At 33.3% G+C, this 20,917-nt stretch overlaps 1 protein-coding gene across 1 annotated transcript; it reads right to left on the bottom strand.

Moving 5' to 3' along the window:
• Positions 1-14,043: 14,043 nt before the first annotated feature.
• On the bottom strand, positions 14,044-15,519 carry LOC133798477 (probable membrane-associated kinase regulator 4). Its single transcript, XM_062236759.1, has one exon. The coding sequence runs from the start codon at positions 15,345-15,347 to the stop codon at positions 14,235-14,237; it is 1,113 nt and encodes a 370-aa protein (XP_062092743.1). The 5' UTR covers positions 15,348-15,519; the 3' UTR covers positions 14,044-14,234.
• Between the last annotated feature and the right edge of the window lie 5,398 nt (positions 15,520-20,917).

Below are 20,917 nucleotides of genomic sequence, written 5' to 3'. Positions count from 1 at the left end.
CCACTCTTTCTATGTAGTGTTTCAGTCTCTAACCATTTACTTTGAATACTCTCCTATTGACTGGGGCCTCAACCTCAACAACACTATTGGGAAAGATTGTTTTCACAACATATGAACTAGCTACCTCGATCTCAACTTCCTATAGTGGAGATGCAAACAAGAGTCATAAAGATGCACTTGTTGATGGCTTAAATTCTTTCCTTAGGATTTAATTGCCATGAGCTGCTTTCATTCTAGCCTTGTAGATCTGAAAGTTATCATAAGCATCATTCCTTAACTCCTTGATTTATAACAAACGAAGCTTACAATTGAGTCATGCAGCATTGAGATCCAAATTCAAGGCTTTAATATCCTAATATGCCTTATGTAATGCCCTGAATTCTCCGTTATGGTTTAGTGGCGGTTTAGTAGGTCGGGAGGGCCGTAATCATTTAATTACGCCATTAAATGAATAGATGCATGTTTATGTTAATTATATTATGATATGATGATATATGCATGCATGTGGGTCCACATTTGAAATATTATGCTATTTTGATAATTTGGCCAATTGAGGGTAAATTTGTGTATTTGGGGGGTGCATGATGTGATTTGTGAATGAGATTCCATCATTATGGAGATATATTCGAGCTATTCGGCATGAGATGGTCATTTTTAGTGGATTAGCGGTTTTGTCATAACGGGGTCAATTTTGGGGTAATAGGAATGTGTATTTGATGATAAATTGGGAATATTTGAGATCAGGGTGAAATTATGGAAGTTTTGACTATAATGTCCCCAGGGGTATTTTCGGGACCCCGAGCATTAGGTTTTATTTGAGGTTACTTAAGCTTGAAGTAGCTGTCAGATAGAACGTACGATTAGAAAACCTCTTGTTCTCCTTCGTTAGTTCATTTTTGCCACCCGAAGCATATTTGAAGAAATCTTGAGTTCTAGGAGTCGGAATCGAGCGAGGATCAATGCATAGCGATCCTAGGAAAGATTAGAAGCTTCTTGACCAAAGGATTTGACAGAAAACAATCTAATCAAAGGTAATCTAAGTTTAAAGTTTTGAGCTTTTAGAGTTTCTAAGCTTTGAATTGGACTTTGTGAATTGTTGAGTTTTTGATTCGTTTGAACCTTGGGTTTTGAGGGTTTTGGTGCATTGGGAAGCTTGGGAACCTTGTTTTGATGATTTGGGAATGTTTAGGTATGATTTTGGAGGTTTTGAGAAGTTGAAAACGCGTTTGGGAATGGCCCAGGGTTGGGGGCCGCGACCCTGTTCTTGGGCGTCGCGGCCCTAGCTCGAGGTTGAAGGAGGAGGTTCTGTTTGCGCTGGGCGCCGCGGCTCTTGGGTTGGGCGCCGCGGCGCTTGCCTCTGGAATTTCTGGGGGCCGCGGCTCATGTGCAGGGTTGAGCCCATTTGCATGTTTTGACCCCGGGATCATGGTTTTAGGCCTCGGGATCACTCCTACTACCCGGATTAGTGAGGATTGATGTCTCGGAGGCTAAATCTTGGTTTGAGAACCCTTGATTATCATGTTATTGATGGTATCCTATAATGTGTTATGATTAGGTAATCGCTAAAGGACTAAAAGCTAAACCGTTCTCAAGGGTCGTTCTTTTGTTCATTCTAGCTCAAATCAGAGGTAAGAAAACTGCACCCTAAGTGTGACATGCATGGTTATTCATGAGGCATGTTGGTTGTATAAATGTGGACATGATTTGATTGTGGAATACTTAGAAAATATTGCTCACTTGTGCATGGTACTGACTCATTAGTCAGATTTGGCAAAGGTGCTAGTATCAACTGTGAAGCTGTGACTTATTAGTTAGGTTCCACAGTGGTATTGGGCACTGGTCACATTGCGCTGACTCATTAGTCAGGACGGCCTTAGCGTGTTCAACACAAGCCAATAAAGATTAGATCTAATCGACTTTCTGCATTGAATGACTCAAAGAGCATTAATGCCGGACCGACCTCAAGTTCGATGAATATTATAAGCACTTGAAGGCTAATGGCTTACCTAGCAACCACTCTTCCATTGAGTTAGTGACCTGCTTGTCAGTCACTCAGTATGGTTTACGAGAACCTCAAGTGATATTCACTCATCTGTTTGAAAGCTATGAGCTCTGTGTGATTATAATGATAATCATTTGATAATGTTTACATATAATGTTATGTTTTCTTGTTGGGCTATGGCTCATGGGTGCTATGTGATGCAGGTAAAAGAAAAGAAAAGCTCACCTAGCCTTGAGTGGAGAGCTTAGGTGATGATGTGTACATATGCGACCGCTTGACCACCACGGCCAAGGAGTTCTCAGAGGAACTAGGGGGTTTACCCTATTTTTGCCGCTTAGGTCGGCGGGGTTTGAAATTTTGGAACAGTAATGACCTTTTTGAGTTGTAAATAACTTGTAAATGTTCTTGTGGGCCCATGAACAATTTTATGTATCAAATAAAACATATCCTTTCCTTTTTATTGGTTTTCACCTTAACCTGTTAATAACACCTAAAACACGTTTTAACCAAAGGACTTAGGCAATGAGTCAAATTTCCGGTTCACCATAACTGTTCTGGGGTAACCAGGGCGTTACACCTTATGTTCCAATTCAATAAGGAGGTAGCAAGCTTTTCCATAAACTAGCCTATAAGAAGACATGTTAAGTTGAGCTTTGCGAATAGTGCGGTATACCAAAAGAGCATCAAGAAGTCATGTGGACCAATCTTTACGAGTAAGGCAGTCTTTTCTAAGATTTGCTTAATTTCTCTATTGACTAATTCAGTTTGGCCATTTTTCTATGGATAGTATGACATTGCAACCTTATGAAGTACACCATACTTTTGCATTAAGGCCTCAAAAGATAGGTTGCAAAAATGGATAACTTGATCACTAATGATAGCTTGTGGTGTGCTAAACCTAGATAACATATTTTCCTTTAAGAATTTTACAATAGTTGTGTTATCGTTGGTCCGACAAGGCACAACTTCCACCCATTTCGAGATATAGTCTATGGAAATAAGAATGTAAAGACAACCAAAAGAAGGTGGAAATAGTCCCATAAAATATATCCCCAACAACCCAATATTTTTATTACGAAAATTGAGTTTAATGACATCATTCGTCAAAACATAGTACCTAACTTTTGGCATCTTTCACAAGATTGACAAAAATTATTAGTGTCATTGAAAAAAATGGTCAGTAAAGACCACCTTGTAAGATCTTTGCAATGAAATTTTACATGGAAAAATGACCATCACATGCATCATTATGGCTGGAGTTGAGGAGACTAAAAACTTTATCCTTTGGAATGCAACATCTCATGATCTAGTCAGGGCATTCCTTGAAAAGATGTAGATCATCCAAATAAATGTTACCAAGCTCGACCAAGAATTTACGTTTCTCTTGTGCACTCTAGGCAGAAGGGATTTCACCAATCACTAACTAGTTGACAATATGAGTTTGCCATGGAACTTAGTGACTTTAAAAAGATGTTCATTAGGGAAGTCATCTTGGATGGCTAGGCAATTAGCGGAATCAGATTACTCAAGATGTGATAAGTGGTGTGCCACTACATTTTCAACTCCCCTTTTGTCTTTAATGGTTAGATAAATTTTCTATAACAAGAATATCCACATAATTAGTGTGTCTCCTTTTCGGAAAAGGATATACTTAAGGGTAGAATGGTCTGTGAAGACTGTGATAGGTGAGCCAATAAGATAGGAATACAAATTGTCTAATGCGTATACTATAGTAAGTAACTCTTTTTAAGTTATAGACTAGATAATTTGAGCACTATAAGCATGTCATGTAATATTATATATATGCGCTAGTGTACATAGTAAACAACAAGTAATATAGTAGCAAGTACCAGTTATTGTCTCCACATAGATTGTTTTGAGTTACGAATTATAAAAATAAAAATCTAACAAATTGGAATAAGAAACATGACTTGAATTAATTTTTTATTTTAAAATGAAAACTAAACAATTGAGAAACTAAATAAATGCCTAAAAAGAACAAACATAATCTGAAAAATAAGTATCATTATTTAACAATGATGACATGACATACTAGAACAATTAAATCCTTCGCAAGTTGATGTCAATGTTATGGGAATCTCTATAGCGAACCAATTTTTTTTTTTAGATTAATTAATTTTGTGCTTTGTTTTATTAATAATTGTTAAGTGTTAGAATTTTTTTTTAATTTTTTGGTAGAAATTATATGAATTTAATTGTTAGTTTTTTTATTTACTTCTTAATTTAAATTGTAAATAAAATGAGTTTTGGTTCAATGCACCAAGGTGCATGATAGGTAGTGATGCACATGAGCAATTGGGTGTGTGCATGTGCATGGTTGCATGGTGAGCATTCAACAATTTTTCCTACACATTATTTTCTTTTTATTTATTTTTTACTTATTTAATTATAAGAATTTACAAATAAAATTAAATAAAATAAAAAGAGAAAGGGAAATGGGGGAGGCGTGTGAGGTATAATGGGAAAGAGATGATTTCTTTTCCTATTTTATTTGGAAATTAAATAAATTAAATTGATGACAATAGTTAAAATAGGAAAAGGGAGGTTGTCATCTTTTTATTATATTCATTATTTTTCTTTTATTGAAGACAATCAAATAAAACATATAGAGAAAATGATTTGATTTGGGAAACTTACCAATTCCCACTAGGCTAGACTAATGTCTCTAGGGTTAGATAAAAAGGAAAGGAAGAAAATAAGAGAGTCATTGTGGCTCTTGGAACCAATGGCTAGAGAGAGAGGGAAAGGGTGTGAGATAGAGAGAGAAAGAAAGGAAGAAAGAAGATAAAGGAGGAGGAGAAGAAGAAGAGAAAAGGAATTCAAATCCCAAGGTATGTGTTTTGTATTGGTGATTTTCTAGTTCATCTCCTCATTTGTTTTCTTGTGATTTGTTAAGTTTTCTCTTGGTTGTTGTTGTTGCGAATTTATATGCTATGCAAGTGCACACAGTCGCAATTTGTAATAATATGGTAAAAACCAAGTATCGTCCTCAAGGACTGAATTCTCAATTACCAGTCAATTAATTTCTCTTTCTATTTGATCAATTAAAATTCTCGATTCTTTTAGACACCGCAAAAGAAACTATAATATTCAGAAGCAATAATTAAAAATTAAACAAATAACAAATAATAGCAAAACCTTGGATTGAATTCACTGTAAAACAAATAGGAATCCTAATCTTCTCTACTATCCACTCTATTAATCTTTAATGCAATTACTACTGAAACTCTTCTTCACTGAAATGATAGGTTTGCAAAAGTGTTAACTATTCGAGTTAAGAAATAGAAAACTCGACCTAGTGTGAATTCCCTATATTTCTATGGTAAATTCAAACAATAGGAAGCAGTGAATACAACCTTCAATCACATAAACCAATTTGATACTCTCATTCTAAATTGAAGTCTATGTCTATTCAATTTTAGCATATTCAAATCTCACTTTTCAGATTTTGATTCAAATTCGTAAATCATATGTAAAAGATGTGCAGTCAAATACATACACAATAAACACAAATTGAATAGATTTCAGAATGAAGAGGAAATAGATAAATGCATTAAATCATAATAGAGTTTCAAGAGAGTCAATTAGAAAACCTAAACAGAAATTTAGTTCATAAACATGACTAAATCAAACATAAACATAGAATCAAAAGATAAAGAAAAAGAAAAAGAACTCTGAGTTTTCTTGTTGTTTCTTCTCCAGCCTCCTTGCTTAATCTAGGGTTTTTGGTTAATCTCCCCCCTTCTAAAAACTGCTAAAGTTGCAACATTATGTTTCTTAAGTATCCCTCCAAAGTTCCAAGTGAAAAGACCAAATTGCCATTCAAAAAGTGGTCAGGAATGTGAAAATCGCGTCACTAGCGCTGTAGCGCTACTTTTGAAGCGCTGTAGCGCTATTAACAGTGGCAAAATGCCTCAAAATCTGGTGCACTAGCGCTGTAGCGCTCTTATTATGGCGCTGTAACGCTAAAGTCAGAATAGAACGAAACTCGTTTAGAACAGCCTGCAGCGCCAGCTCATAGTATTTTGATCATAAATCCTTTGATATAACTCCGAATTGAATGATTCAAAAAGCTATGGAAAGCTAAGAGAAATATCTACAACTTATATTTCTAGAAGTATTTCCAGAAAAGGAATAAATCATGGTCAAAATGCGGCTTGAAGTATCAGACTTGCATTATAGAGCATAAACGACGTGTGTTGAGCATCTTCAATGTAGTATTTTCCACATATAATGTCTTGAAACTCCACAATCAACACGAAATCCATCTTATTTATCATATTTAACATGTTTCTTCTCATTTCACTCCATATTATGTACTTGACCATTAAAGCCTGAAACAAGAAGAAAACAAGCATAAATCTGCGCTAAACAATCCTAAATAACTAAAAACATAACATAAAACAATCTCTAAAACAAATCTAAAATTAGAATTAATCAATTTTTGATTAATATTATAATCTTAGCATGTTTATATGTTGATTTTAAGCAATCACATGAAAGGCATTAGAAACAAATGAGTTTATTTCTTCTACGTTTCAAAAGAAGGAACTTGGGGAGGACGAAGTTTAAATAAATAGTGAGGGTTATATTTTAAGTGAATTACACTAGGGAAATTTTATGTTATATGCACGATAAATTAGTAAAATTTTTTAATATACCAACATAAGTTACTATTCCAAATATATGACAATTTTAATTTTTTAGACAAAAATACTCCTAACATTCGAACACTCATTTTCTCTCTCAATCCAAACTTTCTCTCTCTAACATCTCTCATTCTCTCACTCTCTCACTCTCTCTAACATTCTATTATAGTAGATCTCAAAAAAAATACCAAAATTAAAAAAAATCATCTGAAACCGACTTTTGAGTAAAAAACATATGAACCTCCAAAGTTTTCGTCAAATTTCAGTGCATAGTATCGAAAAAGTATCGTTTTGGACAAAAATCAAGTTTTCATGATTGCATCGTAACAACATCGAAATACTACTGATTTTGCATCGAAACAACATCGATTTTGCATCGAAAAAGCATCGTTTTGACCAAAAAACAAGTTTTTATGATTGCATCGCAAGAGCATTGAAACACCATTGATTTTGCATCGAAAAAGCATCGTTTTGGCCAAAAATTAATTTTTCATGATTACATCGCAACAACATCGAAACACCATCGATTTTGCATCGAAACATCATTGATGCACCATCGATTTTGCTTCGAAATTGCATTGAAAAAACATCGTTTTGACCAAAAATCAAGTTTTCATGATTGCATCGCAACAACATCGAAACACCATCGATTTTGCATCGAAAAAGCATCATTTTGGAAAAAAAAAAGTTTTCATGTTTGCATCGTAAGAACATCGAAACACTATCGATTTTGCATCGAAATTTCATCGATTTTACATCGAAAAAGCATTGTTTTTGCCAAAAATCAAGTTTCATGATTGCACCGCAAAAGCATCGAAATTGCATTGATTTTGCATTGAAAATGCATTGTTTTGATGTAATTTAGTTGCTTTTTTTATGGTGTTTCGATGAAATTTCGATGCAAAATCGATGGTGTTTCGATGCTTTTGTGATGCAATCATGAAAACTTGTTTTTTGGCCAAAACGATGACTTTTTGATGCAAAATCGATGGTGTTTCGATGTTATTGCAATGCAATTATAAAAACTTAATTTTTGTCAAAACGATTCTTTTTCGATGCAATTTCGATGCTTTGCACTGAAATTTGACAAAAACTTTGGAGGTTTATATTCTTTCACTCAAATGGTCAGTTTCAGATGACTTTTTTTTTTTTGGTATTTTTTCTAGATCTACAAGATTAGAATATTAGAGAGAGTGATAGAGTGAGATAATGAGAGATGTTAGAGAGAGAAAGTTTGAATTGAGAGAGAAAATATGTATTTGAATGTTAGGGGTATTTTTGTCTAAAAAATTAAAATTGTCATATATTTGGGATATTAACTTATGTTGGCATATTAATTTTTTTTTACTATCATGCATATAACATGAAATTTCCCTTACACTATGTAGAAAAGGTGCTTGACATAATTAATCATCTTGACATAATTAATCATCTTAAGGTAAATACACCATTGGGTACAAGTGTAAAACTTGAAAAGAATAATCCTACATGAGCACCCTTTGGGCTAATTGGGTCTTGAGTTCTCACTAACGAACTACTTTATTACTAAACCTTAATATTACGGGAAACTTGAATGATACCCAGTTTTATTATTTACTAACTACAAATAGAAACAAAATTTATTTTATTAATTTTTGGCCATATTTAGCCGGCGAGTGACCAAACTGCCCCTCTTACTTTCTTCAATGTCTCCTTCTCAATTCCTCAGCACTACCGCCTCACTGCCACTGTGCCTCCACACTGTCCCAAATGATTATTTGAAGTGTCTAGACTCACTCCAAGTGCCATGGCTCATCCAACAACTCAATCCCAATCAAATTTGACTTTTCTGCATATTTGCTCACATAAACAATTGTACTTCTATAATCAGTTTATCAATTTAAATTATATATAATAATGTTTAAAATATTAACCCAAACACTTCAAAATTTATATCAGTAGGCTTAAAATTTAAACCACAAAAATTAAAAATTAAAATTTTAACAAGTAGGCTTAAAATTTCAATCTATAGATTTAACATTTAAACCACAATATTTAAATGGCTTAAAATTTAAACTACTATGCTTAAAATTTAAACCACTAGCTTAAAATTTAAACTACTAAGCTTAAATGACTTAAAATTTAAACCACTAATTTAAAAATTTTAACCAAAACACTTTAAAGTAACCAATATGTTTAAAATTTAAATCGCTAGACTTAAAATTTAAATTACCAGGCTTAAAATTTAAACCACTAAGCCTAAATGACTTAAAATTTAAACCACTAAGTTTGCAATTTAAACCACTGGGCTTAAATGACTTAAAATTTAAATCACTTGGCTTAAAATTTAAACTACTAAGCTTAAAATTTAAACTACTAGTCTTAAAGTTTAATCCAAAATGTTTAAAATTTAATATTTTAAGCTTAAATTATAAACCAAGTCTCTTTAAACAATAATTTTAATCTATATAGCATAATGCTTAAAATCTAAACCAAAATCCTTAAAAATTTAAACCACAATGTTTAAAATCCAAACCATAAGACTTAAAATTTAAACAACTATGCTTAAAATTTAAACCACAAGCCTTAAATGACTTAAAATTTGAACCACAAGACTTAAATGACATCAAATTTAAACCACAAGGTTTAAAATTTAATCATTTAGGCTTAAATTATAAACCAAGTCTCTTTAAACTACAATTTTAATCTATATAGCCAAAATCTTTAAAAATTAAAACTACAAGGCTTAAAATTTAAACTATTAGACTTAAAATTTAAACCACAAGGTTTAAAATTTAATCCTATAGACTTAAATTATAAACAAGTCTCTTTAAACTATAATTTTAATATGTAGCATAATGTCTAAAATCTAAATCAAAATCTTTAAAAATTTAATCCACAAGGTATAAAATTTAAACAATTAGAGATAAGATTTAAGCCACTAGGTTTATTATTGCTCTAAACAATGTCAATAGACCGTTACTATTACTTGAAGCTGTAGTAGAAGCATTTGTTCCTTAGCAAACTTTCTGATGATGAAGTTCTATTCCCATTTCTTGAGTCCCAATGTGACTAACACTAGGATCCCACTATCATCCCAATTAACTATCAATGAACCTATTCCCATCTGTAGCAATGCAGGAAATTTCTACATCACCAACAAAGCCACTGCAACAAAAAGCCAATCGTTCAAGTTTTTGGCAATTTGAAGTAACTGCTCCCAAACTCATCTAGGTAGGGTTAACACCATTTTAAAAAAGCTCCGGCAAATTAAGGCATTATTTGGCTACAAAAATCAGATTCTCATCCCCAATTATGTTAGTCCTCCATGCATCGATATGATGCTGAGATCAACCTCTACCTGATTGGAGATACTTCGTCGTTGTTGTCCAGGCTAAGACCACGCTCGACCTCTCTTGCCCCAACACCGTGTCCTATGTTGTTATCATCACCATCGACAATCACAACAATATTAAAGAGAAAAACTTGGCAAGGGTATAATAGACAGTTTGTTAAAAATTGGGTATAAAAATAAATTTTTTAGAATATGGGTAGAAGTTAAATGGGCTTTCTAAAACTAGGTATAGAGTCTAATTTCTACTAATAATATTACTTACAAGTAGGCATGCTCACTAGGACCAGCTCATCACTTGAACGAAGTGATATAAATTTGTATATTTTTCTTGGTAAAATTACACAACTACCCTTGGTCACATATGTGTCAAAAACATGCACAACAAGAAGCAATAACGACTGACTAATTAAAAGAGAAATATAGACTTTTCAATTTAACGAACATTATGGGCTTCTTGTTAACATATTTGCAATGGGATAAACATTATTAGTGTTCCGAAACCAAACTCAAACCATATTGAGTTCTCCCTGATGAAGCATGCACATAAAATCACTGTTTAAGGAGTATCATATACTTAGGAAATCTGACCCATATGTTCCTATCTTTCTATACACAGACACACTTAGCAGAACAGATAGTTACATTAATACCTTTTGTAAGATGGCCAAATTAGTGTTTATCCAATTCACCAAGCTCATTCCTTTTTTCCAATAAGTAAGTTTTTTCATTGACAGAGCTCTGTACTTCCTTCTAAGAGTTCTCAAATAAAGTGATACAGCCAATAATATTGACTCCTGATTTACCATGATTTTATAATGTCTTGAAAGCCAAAATACTATGTGTGTTAATAGGCCTACCTTGTCGTATCCTTCTTGTTGAAATCCATGGAAATTGGTGGGGGAAAAGGGTTTGTTCTTAAATGCTTATCTGTACCTTGTTAGTGCTCAACAACATCAAATTAACCCTTTTAGGATTGCTTTCTTAATTCTTTGGCTGTAATCTTTTCATAATTCTTGGCTGACATGCTCACTTAGTTTAAGGTTTAGTACACCCACTACTGAATTTAATTAAGTATAAAGCCTAAAAGGAACGGAGCCACTTGAAAAGGCTTTTGTCTCCCCTATTTAAAATCTCTCATACTTTTATCCTTCTCTTACTACACAGCGTTTGTTGTGTATCTATATGTAAAAAAATGGCTTTCCTTCCCTATACATTTATATAAATGTGTGTGTATATATATATTCACTATACTAGTATCTATATAATATCTACACTCCCTTAAGCTAAATTTATTTACATAACACTCCTGGAATTGAGGGGAACAAAAGAAAACAAACAAACAAACACAAACACTATCTTCATTAGTTATACCATAAAATATTTCTATCAAAGCAGTAATCAATTGAATTAAACAAAGAACAAAATGAATAGATTTTGTTTTTACTGTTGAAAGTGTCAGCTGTAACTATTGTTTAGTTCAAGGTATGAATATGTAATATTATAACTTAGACATGACACAGTAGTCACATAGATAAGAGTTTGAAATTTGAAATATTTGCTTCTCCGATAATAAGAAGTACAAATATATGAGCTAAATAAATAGTAGAAAAAAATGGTGAATTTGTTGATCCCAGAGAAGACCAAGAATCTTGCTTTTCGGCCTATTTAGCCAATCCAGACAAGTGTCTCTTAGTAGCTCTGGAGAGGCATACAAATGGGTTTTGCAGCTAATGCATGAATAAACTCAATAATAGATGATTGGCTAAGACATAATCATATTATTCACCTTTTCTTATTCTTTTAAATTCTCTTTACTGTATTTGGGAAACAATGTCGGGATTTTGAATCCAAAGCCCTTGTTGACATTTTACATGGACCTAAACAATTTCAATTAATGGTACACAATTTTCTATTTTGGAATCAAAATGAGAATATAAAAAAGAAAAAAAAAGTAGAATTTGTCACCCTACTCAAAAATAAAACATCTCACTCTTAATATATTTTTAATAAAAGAAAAAAAAAATCATAGCCGAGTATCAAAATAAGTCGGGGAAAAAAAACTAAAGTCAAAACTCATAATAAAAAACTATAGGAGAGTGCAACGTTTTGACAAAATATCTAAAACAATAAAATTGTAAAATATAAAAGTCTTGAATAAAGAAAATAGGCAAAGTTGCTAAAATGTAGTAATTTAAATGCTACATTTTAGCAAGTATATTTTTTAGTGAAAAAAATTTGTATAAAAATTGAATATTTTAAAATTATTCAATATTTTAATTGCCATTTACTTTAATATTATCAACTAATGCCACCTCACAAAAAATAATATGATTCTAGAAGAAGCAAACAATCCAAACAAAACCTCTTCAAGTTCTAAAAGTTATACTCTAACACTTTCTTCCACTTTAACTTTAATCTAACTAGCGCTGTAAATGTGGGCCGGCCCAGCCCGACCCACATTTTGTGCTTCCGAATAATTCGGACTGAGTCTGTATTTAAATTCGTACAAGACCGACCCATATTTGAAAGAATAAGCCCAGCACGACCCATAGGCCAACCCATGTCTTGCCGTTCCCACGTCATGTTGGGACTAAGTTGGGTCCACCCACTTTCCTTATTTGGGGCCAATTCGGGCCCACTTTTAGTTCAATTTTATTATTGCAAAAAAATGTGAGGATGAGGGATTGAACCCTCCACATTCTCTTTAATAATCAATAGACTCACTACCAATCCAAATACATTTATTTGTTTAAATTGTAGTTTGAGATATCTTTATATACTTTTCAACAATACTTTATACAAAATTATATTATAGATAATTATTAGAATTTGAATACCTACTAATAAATGCTAAAAATTTTAACTAACAAATTTAAAAATAAATTAATATAATTATAAAATTATAAACATTGAGAAAAATTATAGACTTTTATCAGCATTTTAATTTATAGATAATTGACATTATCATTATTAATGTCAAAATATCGGGTTTTTTATCGTGTCGTGTTTTCGGACTAGTTTGTTTGTGCTTTCGTGTCGTGCCTTCGAGCTTGTCATGTCATGTCGTGTTTAAGCTCATGTTGTGTTATGTCAATTTTCAATTCGTGTCGTACCTCGCCCAAGCCCATATTTTTTCGTGCCTTCCGGATTCGTGCTGGTTTCGTGTCATGCTAGAAAGTCCAGCCTGTATACACAGCTTTAAATCCAACTAGGCAGAAGATTATACAAATGCAAAGTTTAGTCTTAAAAATCATATATGAAGCGAAAAGAAGAAAACTAATTAAAATTATTTACTTCTTGTTTGTCCTTTCATTTTAGACAACAAAATCTTATATACTCGCGAGTCTTGATAGATATCCAATATATAACACTTTGGCTTATTTCATTTTATTTAATATGTAAATAATTGGACATCATAATGATTCTTTTGGGAATGTGAATGTTATTTTCCTTCTACATAATTATCAAATACTTGATTACTTTCCTTGTAATATCAAACGGTTTAAACCTGACCCACATCTATTTTTGTAATCAAAATTGAAAATAAATAAACACTATAGTTTTAGTTTGATTCATATGCCAGCAAGGTTGCATAATCATTAATATAATTTTAAATATATAATCCTTTTGGCGATAACTTTGATTTTTTGTTGTATAATAATGTTAGGCAATAATGTTTCCAACCGTAGTTGGCTTTACTCACGAGTCCGTGGTCTATAGTCATGGGTAGAATCTTCCAAGCAATATCAATGGACAATCTTATTGTTAATAACATTAACAAAGAGTAATGATAAGTATACAAAATATGAATCAAACCCTTGCAAAGACGGCTAAATAAATCCTTTTTTATTATATTTTGAATTTTTACGAAGACGAATTGATTTTCTAATTAGCTAATGATGTCTTAGACATCAATCAAATGAAAATATATATATTTTCCTGATTTAAAGGTTCTAATCTATTTAGAGAATCAAGTCTCTTCATTGGCAATCATTATTATTACCATTTGATGAGACAGAAAAACTTCTTTCAGCAACTTTAGAAAGGAACCCTTTTTTACTTGTTTTGACATTTTACAAGTACACTAACTCAGAATCAAACATAACCCTTTTGTCAAATTTATGAAATACAAAAATCAAAGAAAAATACAGCATAATCAAGGGGAATCAAAAAAATAAAATAAAACGAAAAAAAAAAGTTTGTACCTTGCTCTTGTTTTTTCTCTCTTTCATCCTCTGGAAAGTTCTTCTGGTGTATCATGTTCCTCACAGACTCCAACTTTTAAAGCTGACAATGAAAATTTACCAACTTTGTCATTTCTCACAGTGTGTGTGGAATTAAACTGAGACTGCTTACAGTGGGCAATAGCTCCCTGGATTGAGTTCTCAATCTCTGAATGCTTTGCACTCCCACATCTCTTCAACTGCTTTAGTTCTTGATTAATCCCATTACAGTTGTTTGATGAAGAAAAAGAAGATGAACCAGAGGGTGAGGATGATGACGATGAAGATGATGAAGAAGAAGAACTGAACTTGTTTGATGAATGTCTTAAGAGAGCCAAAGAGAATGATCTTCTATGGCGGGCCCCACCATCGACCTCAGTGTTACTCGTGATCACCTTCTTTTCTTTCTTGAAACTCCTTAACATGGCTGAATTCGATGTCTGGCATTTCTCTTTCTCAGTTTTCCCAAATGGGTTCTTCTCTGCTACGTTCTTATAAGCCGTGCATGATTCGTCCGAGCAGCCTGATTTTCCAAACCAAGACTTGAGGTAAGCCCGGGAAGCTTTGAGCTTAGACCCAAGTGAGGAGTGCTTGAGCTTCTTACCCCAGGACTTTTTCCCGTTATCATTGATGAACTCACTAAGCTCTGTCGAGTAATACTCGTTCATGTAATCCTCTGTGCTTAGCTCCCTGCTCATCCGGAACGATTCGCAGGGTGAGATATTGCAGGACTCGAATGGAGTACTGGTTGCCGTTGGTGTTGGAGCTGTCGTCATTAAAGGGGTGCTGTAGAATTCGTCAGCGAAGTTTTCATCGTCGTTTCTGATCATATCAAAGGAAGAAAAGTTGGGTTTGGAGTTTTGAAGGAGAAGTTTTTCAACCATTTGTAAACGAGGTGGAAGATGAAGAGGGAGAAGCTTTCCTTTATAAAAGAGTTCATCTGCCGGAGAAGTTGTCATCATTGAGTAATCTCTTTCTTTAGGTGTGGAAGACATTTGGAACTCGAACTCTCTGGGAGAAGCTATAGAGTTACAGAAGAAGGTTGAGTAGGAGCTAACTTCCATGTCGATATAGTCATCTTCTGCAATATGGTCAACTGTTTGGTGGTCTAAAGCCATTAATGGTGAGTGTTTTTTTCGAGTTGAAGTTTCCTAGAAGCTGAGGCTTGTCGGAATAAGATTGAAGACAAGTGCAAGCTTTTAAAAGAAAGAAAAAGATGAGCTAGTTCGCAGTATAGGAAATATATTATTTAAATTAATGCTTCTATAACTCTTTTTCATAAGATCTTTCTTTATTTCGTGTGGATCATTTTTGTTTACTCCAAGCTAATGATTAAGGGGTTTTTTTTTCTTTCTTCAAATATGGCTTTTTTATTATTATTATTATTTTTTTACCTTGGTTATATATGGGAATTAAGGTTTGCCATAAGAGCATTATTATTTTTGGCACCACGATTAAGTGGATTGCACAAATTGTTGGCACCATACGATGCCACTTGGCAATATTTTTATCAAAAACATGAGAATATATTGCTTGTGTAATTATTTTCATCAAAATAACTAACTTATTTACAATTTTATCCCTATAATTCCAGACCCAGCAAAGAAAAACCCTCATCACCACATGATGCAAGCCATCCTTCGTGAAGACTCACAATCCCATCGATCATCCTCGAAGGCATATGCTTAAAAAATAATGGATTCATTTATTTTGCTTAAACTCTTTCCCTACTAATTTAGTCTTGCCTGCAAAGTGACATTGGTGTGATATTTTCTCTTAAATATCTATTTGTACCAAATTGATTTTGAACCTTGTCGAACGTCTATCAATTCTCATATGTGGTTTGACATAATTGAATTTATCTCTTCATTTATTGTCTCCTTTAAAAAAGCATAATCTCTTGATTTTGTTTCTTGGTATGTTTTGGGATCATCCTCAACTTGAAGAATCATAAGAAATTTCCATGTGACTTCTTCAAGTTTTCCCTCTTCTAGGTAGGGTGTCTCCACTTGAGACATTTATCATTTGATCACAACTCTTTAAGCCTTTGACTTCTCTAAGGCAATATAAGTTACTCATCAACCTTGGTTATCCTTCTCCTCACAATTTTCTCCAATACATGAGGGTTCTTGAGAGTTGTTATCACAACATAACATGTTTTCGAAGAACTACACTTCTCTTAATTATATTATCACATTAGACTCCAAGTCTAATAGTCTATTGACCTTGCTATTTGAGGCATAGCCTACAAATGCACACTTAACGACCCTTGGATCCAACTTGGTCATCTTTAGGCTTAGTGCTCTTGTAATAAGTAAGACACCCCCAATTTAAGATACTCTAAGTTAGGATTCTTTCCACTACATAACTCATACAAAGACACAAAGTTATTTTTCATCGAAATTTGATTCAATATATGACACGCAACAAGCAAAGTGTAACGTCCCAAATTACCTAATAAGGTTTAGGGCCTTGCTTACGGGGCCAAGATGGAAAATTATGGAAAAATATGTGTTTATGTGATATATATGTGTGTAACTATATGATAATGTGAGTTATATTATAATATGACTAGATATGCATGTTTATGTGTATTAAATATGCATGTAGGCCTGTTTCTTATTAGGAGGACAATTTTTGTAATTTAGCCTGTTACGGGTATATTTAGAATATATGTGCATATATGTGTGAGACCACATTATTATGTGGATATATTTGGGTCACTCGACACGATGCGATCCTAGGGAGCAAGTTAGCGGGAAAATCACAACGAGACTGAATACCCGACTCGGGGTGAGTCAAGGGGTATTTTGGGTATCTAGCACATTACCGAGTTATCGGGTAGTGAGAATAAATATTCAAGGATATATTTGGAGTTAGCAAGATTAGGAGGGGATTTTGACCATTTTGCCCTCGAAGACGTTTTTGGTACCCCGAGCCTCAAGATTTGCTTAAGGTTACTTAGAGTCTAAGTAAACCGCAGAAACACCAAAACAGAAGGAAAACACGTTCACTCTCTCTACTCTCTCTCTCTCTCTCTGTCTCGCGTTCACACACACTTTCGTAGTTTTCCTTGAGAATTCTTGCAATTTAGGAGGAATCGAAGCTAGCTTAGGCTCGGGATTGCTTGGGGAGAAGCTTAGCATCATTTGGGCCAACTAAGGTAACGATTTCCAGCCTTGAATCTCTCTGTTTCTCTGGATTTTAGCTAAGTTTTGGAGCTTAGAAACTCAATTCCGAATTTCGGGATTTGGTGAGGTTTTGGCCAAGTTTAGGCTTGGGTTTTGTGTGTTTTGAGGTGATAAGTTGATTGTGAACGTTACCTTGGGGATTTAGCTATGTTTGGATATGGTTTTGGTGGGTCTTGGCTTGAAGAAAATAGGGAAATTTCTGAGTTTTCATGGCGAGCTGCGACCCTATTCTTGGGGTGCCATGACTTTCATGAACGAGAAGGAGTATGAGGTGTCAAACCTCCATTTGAGCCGCAATGCGTGTCGAAACAAAGGAGAGCCTTGGGATCTCTGACTTGGGGCGGGCCGCGAATCTTTTGTTTTGAGCCGCAGTGCTTGAAGGGTTTTTGAGCCCCAGAAGGGTTTTGAGTGCGAATACTCAAACCTAAGGGCTTGGTCGATCCTACTACCTGGTTTAGTAGAATTCGACGTCCCGAAAGCTAGGACTCAGTCTGGAAGCCTTTTTTGCTCATTTTTTATGGGATTATGTATTATGGTTACGACTAAGTTACCACTAGGGGCTCGGAACTGGGATCGTGCTTGAAGGTCCTTCTTATATACATTGCACTCGGACCTAAGGTAAGAAAACTGCACCCAATACATGATATAAGTGGTTAGGGCTTGGCTCGGTTGTTGATTATAACTATGAATATGGCTCAGGCCCTTGGAAATGAACGTGATTGAGTAATTTTTGTGCTCTTTGATTAAACATGATTGAATGCTCTGTGTCTGTGTAATTAGGGCTCGACCCCATTAAGGAACATGGTTATTACTATGTTAGTGTTAGGAAAATATGTATTTGCCTCAATGGAAATGGTAAGAAAATACAACTCTATCCAATATATTACAAATAAATAATGATTGATTAAAATGAGTTACAACTCTATAACTGAAAAATATAAATAAACAAGGAAAAGAAGAAGAAGAAAAAGAAGATAATAGTGAATAATACAACTCTAAGCAAAAGATTACAAGTAATGTAAATGTGCTTGAAACAAAAGAAAAGAAGATTACAACTCTAAACAAATGTTACAAGTAAATAGAACAAGAGAATAAGAAGAAAAACAATAGTGTAAAAAGTAAGAATAGAAACAAAAGTAAACTCTCACTTACACAACCTAAGTGAAGAGTGTTGGGGATCACCAACATGAACAAGGTTTAAAACCTTTGTCCCAAAGCTTATTTCCCCCTCACTCAAGCACAAAGGGATCTGATGGACCCAAAACGGGTATGTTTTAAATATTTATAAATCGCAAGCGCACGAATCGTTCATATAGAATAGTGATTGTGTAAGCAAGGATGTCGAACCCAAATGAGTTGTCTAAAATCGAAAAGAAAACTATTTTAAACCAAAATCAATAAATTCTAACCTAGCTCCAAAGATTGATGAAAATTTGTAACAATAAAAATAAAATAAAAGACAATAATAAAGATATTAAAGACAATATATATATAACATAAATTAATAATAGAAATCAAGATGGTAAGATAGATTATTAAGATAATAGAATCCACAAAATATAAGTTCAATAATATTAAAAAGTACATTGATTCCCAAGTTTTAGTAATATTAGAAATTAATCAAACCATCACTTATTCAAATTATATATTCTATTTAAGCACAAATTTTTATAAAAATATAGGATCTATCTTCACTTTTCAAAAAGTATAATTTCAAAGCATTTAGTGTAAATCAATATAATGAAATTACAAATAAATCAATGAACATTATTTATAAGGCAAAACATAATATTTTTGTTCTAAGCATGGATGTGTACAATTTAATGACACATCTTACACAAAAAATATTATGTTTTTGCACTAATGAAGAACAAAGTGTAAATATGTGCTAACAATACAAAATACATGATATTTAAGATGAAAGAAAATATCTGAAGAAGAAAATCCGTAAACTTTCTTGCACAAAATGAGAAATCAACATACAAAATAAATACTAGTTACATATTGTTTCATCATCATCTTAATAATATTATAAACTCATAACTAAAATAGCAAATACAAACTAAAAATTACAACCATAAATAGGAAAATTTGGAGGAGAAACCCCCAAATTTTTCCTCTAAAAACTCATAGGAAAAATGACCAAAAAGAAGAAAAAGATGAAGAGAATTGAGAGGTTTTGAAAGTGTAGAACTTGTGGTATGGTAACCTCCCTAAAAATAAGCACTAAACTCCCTTATTTATAGCAAAAAAAAGTGTATTAAAATAATCAATTTAAATTAATTAAATTGATTAAATTAATAATAATATGGAAAATAGGGGTAAATTATAGGGTCTAATGATGATGTTTTGGGGTGAAATGTGTAGAAAAGTTTGGGTAAAAAGTTGGTATTTTTGGCAAAGGGAACAAGTAGACAAAATGTATTTGTTGGGCTCAAAAAAAGGGGAAAAAGCAACTGTTGGGTGGCTTGGCAGGGGTTCGGCTGGTGGACTGGGCCAAGCGTTGGAGCTTGTTGATTGCTGGGAGACGTCGTGGGCCTTGGTGCTGGGCTTGGGAAGGGGAGCTGCTGAACGTGGTGGAGAAACAGCTGCTGAAGGGATTGTCTTCGACTGGGCTAAGGAGCTGCTTCAGGAGGCATGTGTGGACTACTAGTGAGGTGGAGTGGAGCTGGAGTAACGGCTGGGCCAAATGCAGCAGGCCCAAGTGCTGGCTGGTGAGCTTTTTTTTTTTCAAAATTTCCATTCTTTTTCTTTCTTTTCCTTACTTTTCAAAGCCCAAAAATGAAATAAATTCCCTACAAAATAAATATAAAATAAATCATAATAAAATATTTTCAACTATAAAATAAATCAAGTTAATTCTTTGAAAATATTAATTATAACTTAATTTATATTTAACATTTAAGTTCAATAATTCAACATTTTTTTTACCTCAAATTAAACAACAATAATTCAAATAATTAATTACAACATTTTACAACAAAATAACTATAAAAATACACTAAAATCTATAAAATTAAAATAAACCTAATAAATTCAAAATTACTTTAAAACTTAATAAATCAATTAAAAACTCAAGAATTAAGCAACAATTAGCACATAAAAAGTGATAAAATAACTCTATTTTTTAGAGTTATCAGGATCTCTCTCAGATATTGGAAATGCTTTATAGAATTATCAAGCCTCAAGGTGTTTCGAGCCAAGTGCTCTAATGGATAGAAATGTTGTGTCTTTCAAGTGAGCAATATGTTCCTATTTATAGAGTTTAGAGACACCATTTGAATTTCAAATTCCACCAACTCCCATAGCTGTTACCAATGATTAATTGGATTATTATGGAATTAAAAATTAGACTTGGGAGTTATTTGAGTTTTTTGAGCTGTTAAACAAAGATTGAAAAACTGAAAAAATGGTCAGTTTTGGCATGTGGCAGCAGCCAAGGTCATTAGTGGCCGCGGCCACTGACCATTTTCAGCACTTGAAAATCTGATGTTTTT

This window comes from Humulus lupulus, chromosome 8 (genome assembly GCF_963169125.1).
Source record: "Humulus lupulus chromosome 8, drHumLupu1.1, whole genome shotgun sequence".
NCBI classification, from domain to species: Eukaryota; Viridiplantae; Streptophyta; class Magnoliopsida; order Rosales; family Cannabaceae; genus Humulus; species Humulus lupulus.
This window is presented reverse-complemented; position numbering and strand designations above follow the sequence as displayed.